Below are 12,999 nucleotides of genomic sequence, written 5' to 3'. Positions count from 1 at the left end.
ATGTAAGTATGTACCTACATAATATTAAGTGGATATCTCATTATTAAGTACAGTATTGTCCACTTATGTAATGTGAATAATGATATTGAGGACAAAATAAAAAATAAGCAGTATCAAGATCGTTCAGTCCATTTTCCCTAGGGTCGCACACTCAAAATTTTGATTTCCCTAATTGCCATCAGATTCTGGTTTACCTATACACGCGTTTGAAAATATGTTGATTTTTCATTGTTCGGGAAGTGTGTGGAGCCACCATTACATTATCTCAAATGTCAGTTGCTCTTTGTGTTTTCATTCCTGTCAAGTGTCAGTTGATGTGTCAGTTGACAGTTATCATCAAATAAATAAGTTATCATTCAGTAGGTACCTACTACCTAGTAAAAAAGTAAAAATCAATTTGGAAATTAATTTTTCATCCTATTGTTACACAGAGCAAGTAATATAGCTATTGTTACAATGGATGTTATTTATAATGAATGGATTTCGAAACCGGATGTATGTCGGTGTTGTTTAACCAAAAGCGGCGTTTTCGACTTTACAAAACACAGAGAATCTGAAAATGGAGAGATCTTAGATATATTAAAAAATTGCTTTCAACTAACAGTAAGTTAAGATTAAAGATAATAAGTATAATAATGCAGTAATCACAATAAGATCCGCGGGCGGAAAGCTAGTATAATATATTTATCATACATATATTGAACTAGCGCCGCGACTTCGACCGCGTAGTCAATGAAAGACCCGTTTAGTTCCCGTTAAAGTTTCCAGGAAAAAACCTTACGTCTTTGCTCGATCTCAAGCTATCCCTGTACCAAATTTTATCCAAATTGGTTCAGTGGTTGAGGCGTGAAGGAGAGACAGACAGAGTTACTTTCGCATTCATTATATTAGTTAGAATTATTGCATGTCTTGTAAGTTTAATAATCACTTAAACTGCTTTTGCAACTACAGGGGTATTGTTCCATTTGTGTTGTACTAAGTCCCTTTTAATATGAAAAAAAAATATTTATATACATGAAAATATTCTAGTTTCTTTTTAAATAATGAAATATCCATAATCTCTGATACAGTCTATCATTTAAAGTTGACTACGGACAAAGGATGGAGCCAAATGATTTGCTTAGTATGTGCCAAAAGTATTGAAAATGCTAGAAATTTCTATACACAAGTGAAGAAGGCTGAAGAGCTGTATAGAAATTATTGGATGCAGAAACAAGGTATTGTTATAATTTAAGCTTTTTTTGGTTACAAAGTACAGATATGCAGATCAAATCAAAGATAAATCCAGCTTAAAACTTTAAAATCTGTTCAGCAGTTCTTGAGTTCTAGATAAAGATAAGTAACTCGTTACACAATTTGTGAGAATATGAGAATTTTCTTTCAATTTAAAACCTGTTTTGTTTTGACCGATTTGCCCGATTGGCCCGATCGGTCCACGACACAATAGATTTTCTATTGTGTCTGTGGTTCCGGGAATGACTTATTACAACATTAAAATCTGTTCAGCAGCTCTTGAGCTCTAGATGGAGTTACTTACATAAGTTTTAAGAGAATTTCTTTCAATTTAAACCCTATTTTGTTTTCAAATGTACTGAATAGATTTCATGAATTAAATCTAAAAAAATTTTTTAAAAGACACAAAAAATTTAAAAAGACACAATTTTTTTTAATCACATATTTGTGTTTGTTATCGATCCAGTAACACCCCCTGCTATTTATTTTTTGAATATTTTCAATGTACAGAATTGATCCTTCTACAGATTTATTATATGTATAGATAAAAAGTAGCCCTTTCTCGGGTATCAAAATATCTCCATACCAAATTTCATGCAAATTGGTTCAGTAGTTTAGGCGTGATTGAGTAACAGACAGACAGAGTTACTTTCGCATTTATAATATTAGTAGAGAGTAGAGATTATTGTTAAAAGTTGGCTTACTTTTAATAGTTATTTGTAGAAGAATATAAGCTTGGAATTTTAAATTTTAAAATCGTTTTTCAGGTGGTGATGAACTGCATTTTGCAGAAAATATATTCACATACCCTGATAGTGATGGTAAGTAAATATAAATCCTTTTTCGAAGACCTTTTACCATTAATCACTACCATAGTATAAAACAAAGTCGCTTTCTCTGTCCCTATGTCCCTTTATATACTTAAATCTTAAAAACTACGCAACGGATTTTGATGCAGTTTTTTTTAATAGATAAAGTGATTCAAAAGGAAGGTTTTAGTACATAATTTATTAGGTTTTAGACAAAGCGGGCGAAGCCGCGGGCGTTAAGCTAGTAGTCAATAATTGCTGTCCTGTCTATGTGAAACATGTGTGTGTTGAAAACAAGTTTTTTTAAATTATTTATCAAAAGAAACTTAATATGTGAGTTATGTTATTTATTATTTTGTTCCAGGTATTGATGTTAAAGGAGAATGTCCATTGAAAAGAATAAAAATAGTAATGGTTCAAACAGTGACGATTCGGACACTCCTATAGCAAGTTTATTATCCAAGGAAAAAGACTATATTGGCAATGAGAATAAACAAGAAGGTATGATTTTCAAAAATTTTAATGTGGGGAGAAATTTATCAAATTAAGAATCATTAAAATCCTTGCAGCTATTCTTGAGTTCTAATTGGTTTTAGAAATACAAAAATTTTTACTTGCCCTCTTATTTTTTTCCTTTAAAATATATTTTCATACACACTTCTACTATATTACACCTTTACTAGAGGGTAATTTTAGAAATTAGTAAACTTTTTGAAGTTTTAAAACTACCCTCTCCCTCTAGGTGTCTAAGTCAAAACGTTAAAACTTAAAAGAAACAATAGACTAAAAAAATATTTTCTTTTCAGGTACATTTGTGTTGACGCAAATAACGAAACAAGTGTCGGAAAGGAAACGCGTAAAAATGACATGCGAGACCGTTTTAACGGACACCACGGCGTGTCCGTTCCGACACCACAAGAGCTGGTTCCAATGCTTCTTTTGTTTCAAAGATTTCATGGAATTAAAACTATTAAGGGACCACACAATAAACGCCCACGCCAACGTTGAAGAAGAATTAAAAAAAATAAAACGCTTCCCGCGCTCGCTACAAATTGACATTTCGGATTTACAATGCCGGAAATGTCAAATCGATTTGACAGATGTCAAAACTATGCAAACGCATTTTGACAGAGTACACCAAAAACGTATTTACAAAGAGTGCATAGCTGATTATAAAGTGAATTCTAGTCCGTATCGTTGTCATATTTGTGAAAAGGAATTCCACGTGTTCCGAACGCTGACCACGCATTTGAATGAGCATTATGCGAATTGCATTTGCGATGTATGCGGCAAGTCATTTCTGAATTCTAAACGTCTGAAAGTTCATAAACGAACGCATGAAAACGGCGCGTATCCCTGCAATCAATGCGGAAAAGTTTTAAAAACGAAAACGTCAAAAGCGAACCACATAGAGAGCGCGCATTCCAAACGTACAATAAAATGTCATATTTGCGACAAACCAATGAAACATTATAACGACAGGATAAAACATATGTCGGAAATACATAATATAACGCATACTTTCAAATGTCCTATTTGCGGTCGCGTGTACAATATAAAACATTATTTAGCAACTCATATACGGCAGACACATGGTAGTAAGAATAAAAAATGCACAGAATGTAGTATGTCGTTTATAACGAATCATGGGTTGAAGAAACATATGTTAAAGCATTCTGGTGAGCGGCCATTTTCATGTAATGTGTGCTTTAAGTCGTATACGAGAAATTATACGCTGCGGGAGCATATGCGGGAACATGACAAGAGCGATTTTTAATAAATGTTTATGATTAAACTTGTGTTTTATTTATTTATTTTAAGACTTATTCTGCTCGAAGGTTCGATCGCTACTCGAGCATAATAATTTTTAATTAACATGTTATTGAAGACAAGAATAATTTTGTTTATTTGTAGTTTTTAATCTGGTATCTTATCTAGATGAGCATAGAACCGAGGGGTCAAGGGCCCGATTTTAGTAAGGGTCTACCATAAAATATATTAGCTTAGCCGAGCACAAAGGAAAATATGATCATCAAGTCACTTAGAGCGGCGTATACGGGAGCTCGAGCAGTTAACGGCTGAGCGACGTACTAGGACTGCTCGGGCGGTCGGCGTCAACTGCTCGAGCAGTCAGAGTCGTGGAATTTCGTCTTCAAGCCGTCGGTCTCAACTGCTGGAGCGGTCCGTGTATGGCCGCCCTGTGCTTAGTCACTATTTTTGCTTAAGGGGCCTTAGTAGGTGAACACGGCAAAATGGACTGTTTTCTATGAGCTATAATTGAAAATATTGAAGTTTTTTCGCACTGGAATTTCTAATATGTATTACAGAACATATGTGTGATGGGATGACTGTTTCCAAAACACGATTGGAAACATTTTGCTCGATAAAAAAAAATCCTGAAGTTACCTCTAAAATATCATATAAATGCTCATTACAACCGTATTTTACGATAATAATTCGTATAAAATCACAAATACATAGGTATTTACCTTGTCGATTTCGTGACTGTTTTAGATTTAGAAAATACTAAATATTTTCATTCACTTTTTGATAAAAATGTGAATGGCGCTTACGATTTTTAGTTTGGAGCACGTTGATTCCATATTAAACGCGGACCCCCTCACCGCTTACCTCAGGCCCGAATAGCTGAATTTTCGCTGACCGCCTAACCCCTCTTAATAGCAACATTTAAATTTTTCAATGTCACCTAACGATTTTTCTTGGATTTTTCTACCAAATTGTCATTTGTCACACAAATTGTGTGTGACCACTGACCTCTATAACATAGTTATAGAGGTCAGTGTGTGTGACACAAACACAATGTCAGCAGTCAGTTGTCATCGGACAGTGAATATGACAACGCGTATAACCTCACTCGAACGTAATAAATATTCAAAACAAAAATTGAAATAATCAATAATCATGATGTTCTTATATTTGTTAAGTATTTTTTCTTTAATGGTGCAAGCAGTGTTTGTTACACTTGCAATTGGTAAGTAAAATGTACATAAAATACTAATAATTATTTATAAATAAAACGTAATTATTTTTTGATAAAATCAGAAAAAAAATATATTCGGACATATTCTAGTTAATATTGTTAATACTAAATCGTCTCTTTAATTATATTTGACCATTCACTAAGAATTATTTAGAAAACATTTGAAAATATCTTTTGCATGAATTTCCATCAATTTACCTAGGTACCTACTGTTTTTAAAGAATCAATTCTGAGTTCAAGAGTTCAGTGTACTTAAAATTCTATTAAATTTGTAATACAGGCAATTTACGTAGGAAAGTATATTTAAAACACAAGAAAAATTTGTGGAAACATAATAAATATAATTAATACCTAGTTATCTTGAAAATATTAAAATTGTAAATCTAAATATTAAAATAGTATAATAGTAGTATCTAAGATACAGGCTCGGCCTAGTTTAGACGATTATGTCCATAGTTTTAAGTATTGTGTTTATATAAATTTAGTGGCATACACAGTGTAATTGAAGGTATGGATAAATAAAGATTTTTTTTTAAATATTTAATAATAATTTTATTAAAGATTTTTGAAAGCTAGTAGTACAATATATATTCATTAATATGTCTATTTCTCCTTTAAAAAAGGTAATTTTGATGTAAAAAACTCATGAAGTGCTAATTTCTTATAAATAAGTAAAAACTAAAAAGTATTAAAAAATCTGTTTTAGTATAAATATTTTGCTCTTTCAGCTGCTGGCCTCTATTATCTTGCGGAGTTGGTTGAAGAATACACAGTAATGGCCAAATATGTTATATCTTGGACTGTGGTGGTATGTTTATGTTTACTAGCTTACCGCCCGCGGCTTCGCCCGCTTTCTCTAAAACGATTTGAGTTTTAAACTATCCTATCTCTCAAGTTGGATCGAACTGCACATGGTGTGCGAATTTTATTATAATCGGTTAAGTGGTTTAGGAGTCCATTGAGGACAAACATTGTGACACAAGATTTATATATATTAACATAAAGACAAATCTAATGCCAGTAGTATTTCGTTAAATATCCTTAGAAATTTTTATTCATTGATGTGTCTAAGCTGTGTCAAATACAAACTTAAAATTTTATGATCTATTGTTAAATGTTATACATTTAATTCTAAACTTAAATAATTTCTTATTAAATCTTTTTTAAGTACCTATCTGTGCACATAAGCATGGGCGTGTTTGCGAGTGTATATGTTGCGCCGTGCGCGCGTTTTTGGTTTGTCGAGTATGTATATATAATTTTTAATTTTTGTTATTGCTAACAATTTCTACCATTTTCAGGCAACAGCAATAATACATTTAGGTCTCATAGCGTTTGAAGAAATCCCCTTATACCTAAATGGTTTAGGGCTCCTACAGCAGTGTTTACATGGAGTACTGCTAAAGGACTTCCCAGTCTTTAGACTAACAAGTGTAACATTCATAACGGCTGTGCTAAATTTGATATTACACCACTATCTAGCGTTCAAGTACTTTGGGACAATGTTTTATGGATTTTCTGAGGTAAATATGAATTGACATTTTTAGTATTAATGCAATCAATATATTTTGCTACAACTATCTTTAAATACTAGCTGTGCTCCGCGGTTTCACACGCTTTGCTCCATTCCTGTTGGTCTTAGTGTAATGAAATATGATAGCCTTCCACAATAAATGCGCTATCTAACACCGAAATAATTTTTCAAATCGGACCAGTAGTTCCTGATATTAGTGCGTTCAAACAAACAAACATTCAAACAAACAAACTCTTCAGCTTTATTATAGTATAGATAAAGGTAAATAATGTTTAAAGTATATTGTATCGCTCTATAGGAAACTCTGCCTGTTACACGCAGATAGGCAGAGTTTTGTTTCGGACATTTTTTAACGTGATTGTGAGTCTGATTGTTAATGTTGTTACTTATAATGATTTTTGAAGTGAAACTTCTATATCGGGGTTGGAAAAAATTTTAGTGTAACATTTTTTCGTTACGCGTGACATTTTTCCGTTACGCGCCATCTTTTTCCTATCCCTACCACGCGTGATTCGACGTATTTCTGTAAAGTTTCATAATATTGTAAATTATTTTGTGAAAAATAAGGTCATAAAGAAGTTTCACTTCTTACGTGTGTACATTAGTACACGCACACATTTTTTTTTTCTTCATAGGTACTTGCGTATTTCACACTATGCTTGTGGGTGGTGCCATTTGCATTGTTTGTCTCGCTGTCAGCTAATGACTATGTTCTACCGACTACTGGGGAGAGACAACATTTATTAGGTAAACACGTATTATTAATATAAAAACTGCTAATTTATTCTTATGGCCTTACTAATAAAAAGTTAAACAATGGATAAATTTCAACCATTTTCTACCATAGCTGTGTCCTGCTCTCGCTCACATGAAACGTCAATCATAAAAACAAGACAGGTTATTGCATTATCTAATCCATTGAATAGCGAATGGGTAACATTTTATGTATTAGTAAAACCGTTAGATTTTAAGTTAAAATCCGACCAATTGATTGGGCTGTAGAGCGTGCCAAACAAACATACACTCGAAAAAAATAACTCTTCGTCTTTCGCAGTCGCATCTTTATATTTCCGAATCGATGCTAAATGTTAAAAATATGTTCTGACGATTCAAAAGTGCTTCTAGAAGAAGTCTAATTGAAGTCTAATTGAATAAATAAATGTTCGAGTTTTGAGTTTATATCCGCAAATTGAAGGTAAAATATTTCTTTTCGACAAAATTAAAACGATCAATTCTTTTTTTTACAGGCGAAAACAACGTGGTCACAGACTATTTATCGCAAAAAGCGAAACGGTACAGTCTACTGTCATTCTTTAGTTTTGCTAAGGAATCCATACTGCCACAGAGGAATAAAAAGTCGTTTTAAATTAATGCTCATCTAGTATTTAAATATACATTCTTTGTATAATGTAAATAATTAGTCAAATTAGGGAATAATTCGAACAACGAATTAATATAAGTGCAATGACCCAACTAAAAAAAAGCCGTCTACTCACGTACTTGCAGCAGGGACAATATTGGAATTGCACCCTTGATTGGCTCCCTAATTATGATGTGTATGGGCAAGCAGGGGCAATTTAGAGAACAGCTGAAATAGCTCCAACCGCCGTACAACCGAGATTGTTCCAATATTGTCCCTGCGTCAGGTAGGTGAGTAGCCTGCTTTAAGTCTCAATATGAACGAAATATGGGTAAAAATTTACGCGGGAAATCTATTTTGACAGTTCGGAATACATAACGCAAAAAAATACACATTCTGGTTTCTGGTTAAAGGTAAAGTCATAGCTTTTTATGTGTAATAGTGTTATAACTGAATGGCTTATTTTGTTTATTTTAATAACGTATGCCTGAATAACAACAATTTCATTATTTAATAATAATACCTTTATTCCTTAACTCATGTAAAAAAAAAGTTAAAGAAAAATAAAATTGAATTAAATTCCTATCATTGGTTTGTGATTAGACTACGAATATTTTTGCATTACTTAATTTTCATATTTGTGTTACGGATTGTTGTTTTGTGATATTTTCGTTAAGGGTCTATTTCTATTATATTATTATATAAGATAGAACAGTATCATATATTTGGAACAATTCCCTATGAATTTACATTTTATGTTGCAAAAGGCAGTGGTGTTATGGTGTAAGGAAATGAACAGAGAAATTGATTCCACTACTCATAGATAGAAAAATGTCTCTACTTGTTATATTATAATTAATAGTAAACAGACACACACAGACAGCTCATGCTCCAGATAGGCAACACGAAAGTCAGGTAATTGCCCGACTCGTGTCGAGCGAGCGAGATTCAATACATGAGAAAAAAAGAAAACTTATAAACAGGCAAAGACGTTTTAAAATACAACATTGATGGTGTATAATCTATCTATCCTTTTAATACGTCATTGCACACATTTACACACATACTCACTTAAAAACACACACACACACACACACACACGAAAATATACCTAGAAATACTAATTAATTATACAGCAATATTGGATGGACTCAAAAAGAAGCAATATTAAGAAACCTCGTACAATCATAGGCTGTTATTAATATATTGACGAATTCCTTAACATAAGACAAATTTAATTTATTTGTAAATATTTTGTTTATTTTTATTTATGAAGTTTTTTGTACGATATTTCGAATAAAAGCTTGTTGAAGTATTTTTTTCTGTTTTATTTCAACCTAGCAATCATTGCTTCGAAGATTGGCATACAAATAAAAATCCCTACTATAATATTATAAATGCGAAAGTAACTCTGTCTGTCTGTTACGCTTTCCCGCTTAACCAACACCGATTTTGATGAAATTTGGCACAGACAATCTGTAGACCCCGAGAAAGAACATAGGCTACCTTTTATTGCGAAATATGTACCACGGGCGAAGCCGTGGCGGACCGCTAGTAGGTAATATGTTTCTCCAACAAATTACACTTATCGATTTAATATTAAAAAGCAAAATATAATAAAGTATCGTTTATTTGTGAGATAACTCTGCTTTTCAAATTAAACAAATTTCGATTACCATGACCTCATTTTCAAATAAATATTATCAACTAGCTTTCCACCCGCATCTTCGTCCGCGCAGTCAAAGAAAAACCCGCATAGTTCCCGTTCCCGTGGGATTTCCGGGATAAAACCTATCCTATTTCCCGGGGTAAAAAGTAGCCTATGTCCTTTCTCGGGTATCAAAATATCTCTAAACCAAATTTCATGCAAATTGGTTCAGTAGTTAGGCGTGATTGAACAGACAGTTACTTTCGCGTGGATGGTTATTTCTCCATTTTGAGTACCTCTGTCAATAACATCTTATGAATATCTATTGGACCCAATTCCCAAATACGGCTAGGCCTATAATAATACCTACGCAACGTGTGTTCGCGGTTCTACGGAACAACGTCTATGGATAAAACTGAAAAATTAAGATTAATTTTTTTCTACGTATTTTTCCAGGATAAAAAGTATCCTATTTTACGCCCAGGATAATAAGGTATAATTATACCAAGTTTCATCGAAATCGAACCGCTAGTTTTCACGTGATGCCTTCACATACAGACAGACAGACAGACAGACAAAATTTTTTTTAATCACATATTTGGGTTTGGTATCGATCCAGTAACAACCCCTGCTATTTATTTTTTCAATATTTTCAATATACAGAATTGACCCTTCTACAGATTTATTATATGTATAGACTATCAATAATTATTTATTCAAGTGAAATAATTCTAATTTAGGATCTCGTAGGTGAAACAGACCAACCAACTGTAGTAATATAGAAATAGGTGCGCCTATTTCTTTACTCCCATAGGTACTGAGATCGACTCGAATATTATAAAGCCCGTCCGATTAGGGCCCTTCTGGCCTCCTCCACTCAAGCGACAGCTCAAGCCGAGGTTCGTGGTCCCCGTCAAGGGGGGACGCCCTTGTGCATGTCGCTACCAGGGTGAACCTTCAGTTCACCCCCGCGTCCGCGTTAAAATGTAGAAGCCCTTCTGGCTAACATTGAGAAACACCTTACAAAAAAAAAAAAATATTATAAATGCGAAAGTTGTTCGTTACTCCTTGACGCAAAAACTGATGAACCGATTTTCATGAAATTTGGCACAAATCGAGAACTTACAGGAACTTTACAGGGACGAAAAATACACAGGTTTTCCTCTGTGCTGCGGGCGAAGAGCCTGTAAATTTATATTATTAAGAACATAAAATAAAACTAGCATATTAAATAACAATTCATTGATGACTCTTAACACAATGCTGTCGCATATTCTTCTTACTTTTAAACATTTTTTCACAAAACGGACATTTATGCTCCTTCACACTGACATGTTTAACCATGTGTGCTTTTAGTTCATGCTGTCCAAACGTCTTCCAACCGCAGATATGGCAAATCGCATTTCTCTCTTTCAAATGCCTTTCCCGTATATGCCTGCGAAGGATACTTGCAAAAATGAATGTCCTTGGACAGTATAGGCATTTAAAAAGCTCCCTTCGCTTGTGTATCGACGCCATATGCAAAGATCTTTGGTAATGCGTCTTGAAAAACTCCCAGCAAGCTAAACACCTATATCGTTTACCGTGAACGCCGCGCATGTGATCCCCTAAATGACTAGCTTCTAAGTTAACACTACATTCTGAGCAGGAAGTTTCATTTTGAACACCTTGGACGTGAGAACAAATCTGTGTTGTACTCTTAAATCTTGTGTTACAAACTGCGCAAAACATTTTGGTCACATTAATATGTTTTTTGACCATATGCGCAACTAAATTACCATACGATTTCATTGGAATCTCGCAAACTATACATTGCTTTTTCTCGTCCAACTCAAAGGGGATCATGCATAACCCTGCATTGATATCAAAATACATCCCATGTTCGGTCATCAAATGATCGACCAATTGGTGAATATTTTCCACCATATTAGTACACAGTTTACAGCTTAAATTGGAGACATCAACTAATACATTTTCCTCGTAATAATTGTTAATTGCTTTTTCTATATCGTCTTTAGAGTGTTGCGTTTGATGGGTTTTTAGTTCGTCTGGTATTTCGAACATTTCATAGCAGTAAAAACACCTGAAACACGTTCTAAGCCAACGGAACGGCATGACAGATGATTTTAATAGGACTTCGCTTATGTTGAACCTTATTGCTTTTAATTTTTCCTCGTCTTCGTCTATAGACTGGATTCCTTCTTTCCGTCGGCCTGAAATTGAAAAGTTAATATTTCTGAGTAGGAATTAATCTTACTAAAATTATAAACGTGAAAGTTTATACGAATGGAAGGATGTATGTTTGTTCCTCTTTCACGCGAAAACCACTGGACGGATTTTGATGATACTCGTCAGAGATGTAGCTCATGTATGTGGCAGTCAATTAAAAGTACAAAATATGTATTTGTTTGAAAATAATTTATGTATACCTGAAAATTTTCTCGATTCTGCAATGAGATTATTATTTGTAAGTACTTCTTTTTATTTAATATGTGTTTATATTCAGCGTTATGGACAAAATAACAAAGAAATAAAAATCTTTAATATTCTAAATTAGTTTATTTATCTATTTACAATATTATGATTACAATAAAACGATGATATTATACATAAGTACTTATCCCAAGAGCAGTGGTGGCTCAGTGGTGAGACCTCGGACTTCGAATCGATAAGTCCGTGGTTCGAGACCAGGCGAGCACGCAGGAAATAAATTGATTTTTCAATTTATCTGCGCATGTTGTAACATCACCACTGCTCGAACGGTGAAGGAAAACATCGTGAGGAAACCGACATGTCGAAGAATTAAAAAAAAAAAAAAGTTCGACGACATGTGTCATCCGCCAACCCGCACTTGGCCAGCGTGGTGGATTATGGCCTGTACCCTCATAGGAGGCCCGTGTCCCAGCAGTGGGAACGTATATGGGCTGATGATGATGATGATGATGATGACTTATCCCCTTTTCGTTATATAGTTTGTCTTAATTACTCTGTTGAAGTATTAGATGTAGAATGTAGATACTTACAAAATTATTATCTTTCTCTAGATTAAAATGCCTATCAGTTTTGATTTAATTTCATATTAGATTTAAGGGTTATTAATCCTAATCCATATTATGAAAACGGAGTAAAAGAGATTCTATTTATCCACTATATTTACAAAGTTAGGACATTTTTAAAGAACTTTATAGTACAGAATGTCACCTAATCTTTGTATAGAATTTTAACAACGCCCCTGGCGTGCGTCAAAGGAACTAAGTAATTTTTAGTATGTAATAATGACGTCATGCTCTCGATGCTTCGACTTCGAATACTTTCACCATCTTTGACGATAGTTTTCGTGCTCGTTCCCGTTACTTATTTTTTTCATGTCTAGTTATTTTAAAAAACTTTTATCCCAACAAATAATAAATATCG

At 33.6% G+C, this 12,999-nt stretch overlaps 2 protein-coding genes and 1 pseudogene across 2 annotated transcripts; 2 read left to right on the top strand and 1 right to left on the bottom strand.

Annotated features, from left to right (window-relative positions):
• Positions 1-383: 383 nt before the first annotated feature.
• Positions 384-3,837, top strand: LOC123702443 (annotated as a pseudogene).
• A 1,023-nt stretch (positions 3,838-4,860) lies between these two features.
• On the top strand, positions 4,861-9,254 carry LOC123702442 (protein TEX261). The gene is made up of 5 exons (XM_045650193.1): positions 4,861-5,034; positions 5,772-5,851; positions 6,345-6,566; positions 7,213-7,324; positions 7,825-9,254. The coding sequence occupies exons 1-5, from the start codon at positions 4,965-4,967 to the stop codon at positions 7,941-7,943; spliced, it is 603 nt and encodes a 200-aa protein (XP_045506149.1). The 5' UTR covers positions 4,861-4,964; the 3' UTR covers positions 7,944-9,254.
• Positions 9,255-10,812: 1,558 nt separating this feature from the next.
• On the bottom strand, positions 10,813-12,046 carry LOC123702441 (zinc finger protein 366-like). Its single transcript, XM_045650192.1, has 2 exons — positions 12,015-12,046; positions 10,813-11,798 (listed from the first exon to the last, which is right to left on the bottom strand). Exon 2 carries the CDS (start codon positions 11,698-11,700, stop codon positions 10,825-10,827), a length of 876 nt encoding a protein of 291 aa, XP_045506148.1. The 5' UTR covers positions 11,701-11,798; positions 12,015-12,046; the 3' UTR covers positions 10,813-10,824.
• Between the last annotated feature and the right edge of the window lie 953 nt (positions 12,047-12,999).

Source organism: Colias croceus, chromosome 23, assembly GCF_905220415.1.
Source record: "Colias croceus chromosome 23, ilColCroc2.1".
NCBI lineage: Eukaryota > Metazoa > Arthropoda > Insecta > Lepidoptera > Pieridae > Colias > Colias croceus.
This window is presented reverse-complemented; position numbering and strand designations above follow the sequence as displayed.

Bases quoted from the DNA above. Each gene is read 5' to 3' on its own strand.
- LOC123702442 (XM_045650193.1), top strand. From the start codon at position 4,965: ATGATGTTCTTATATTTGTTAAGTATTTTTTCTTTAATGGTGCAAGCA. The intron at 6,567-7,212 runs GTAAATATGAAT...TTTTCTTCATAG, and splicing joins TGTTTTATGGATTTTCTGAG to GTACTTGCGTATTTCACACT. The intron at 7,325-7,824 runs GTAAACACGTAT...TTTTTTTTACAG, and splicing joins GGAGAGACAACATTTATTAG to GCGAAAACAACGTGGTCACA.
- LOC123702441 (XM_045650192.1), bottom strand. From the start codon at position 11,700: ATGCCGTTCCGTTGGCTTAGAACGTGTTTCAGGTGTTTTTACTGCTAT.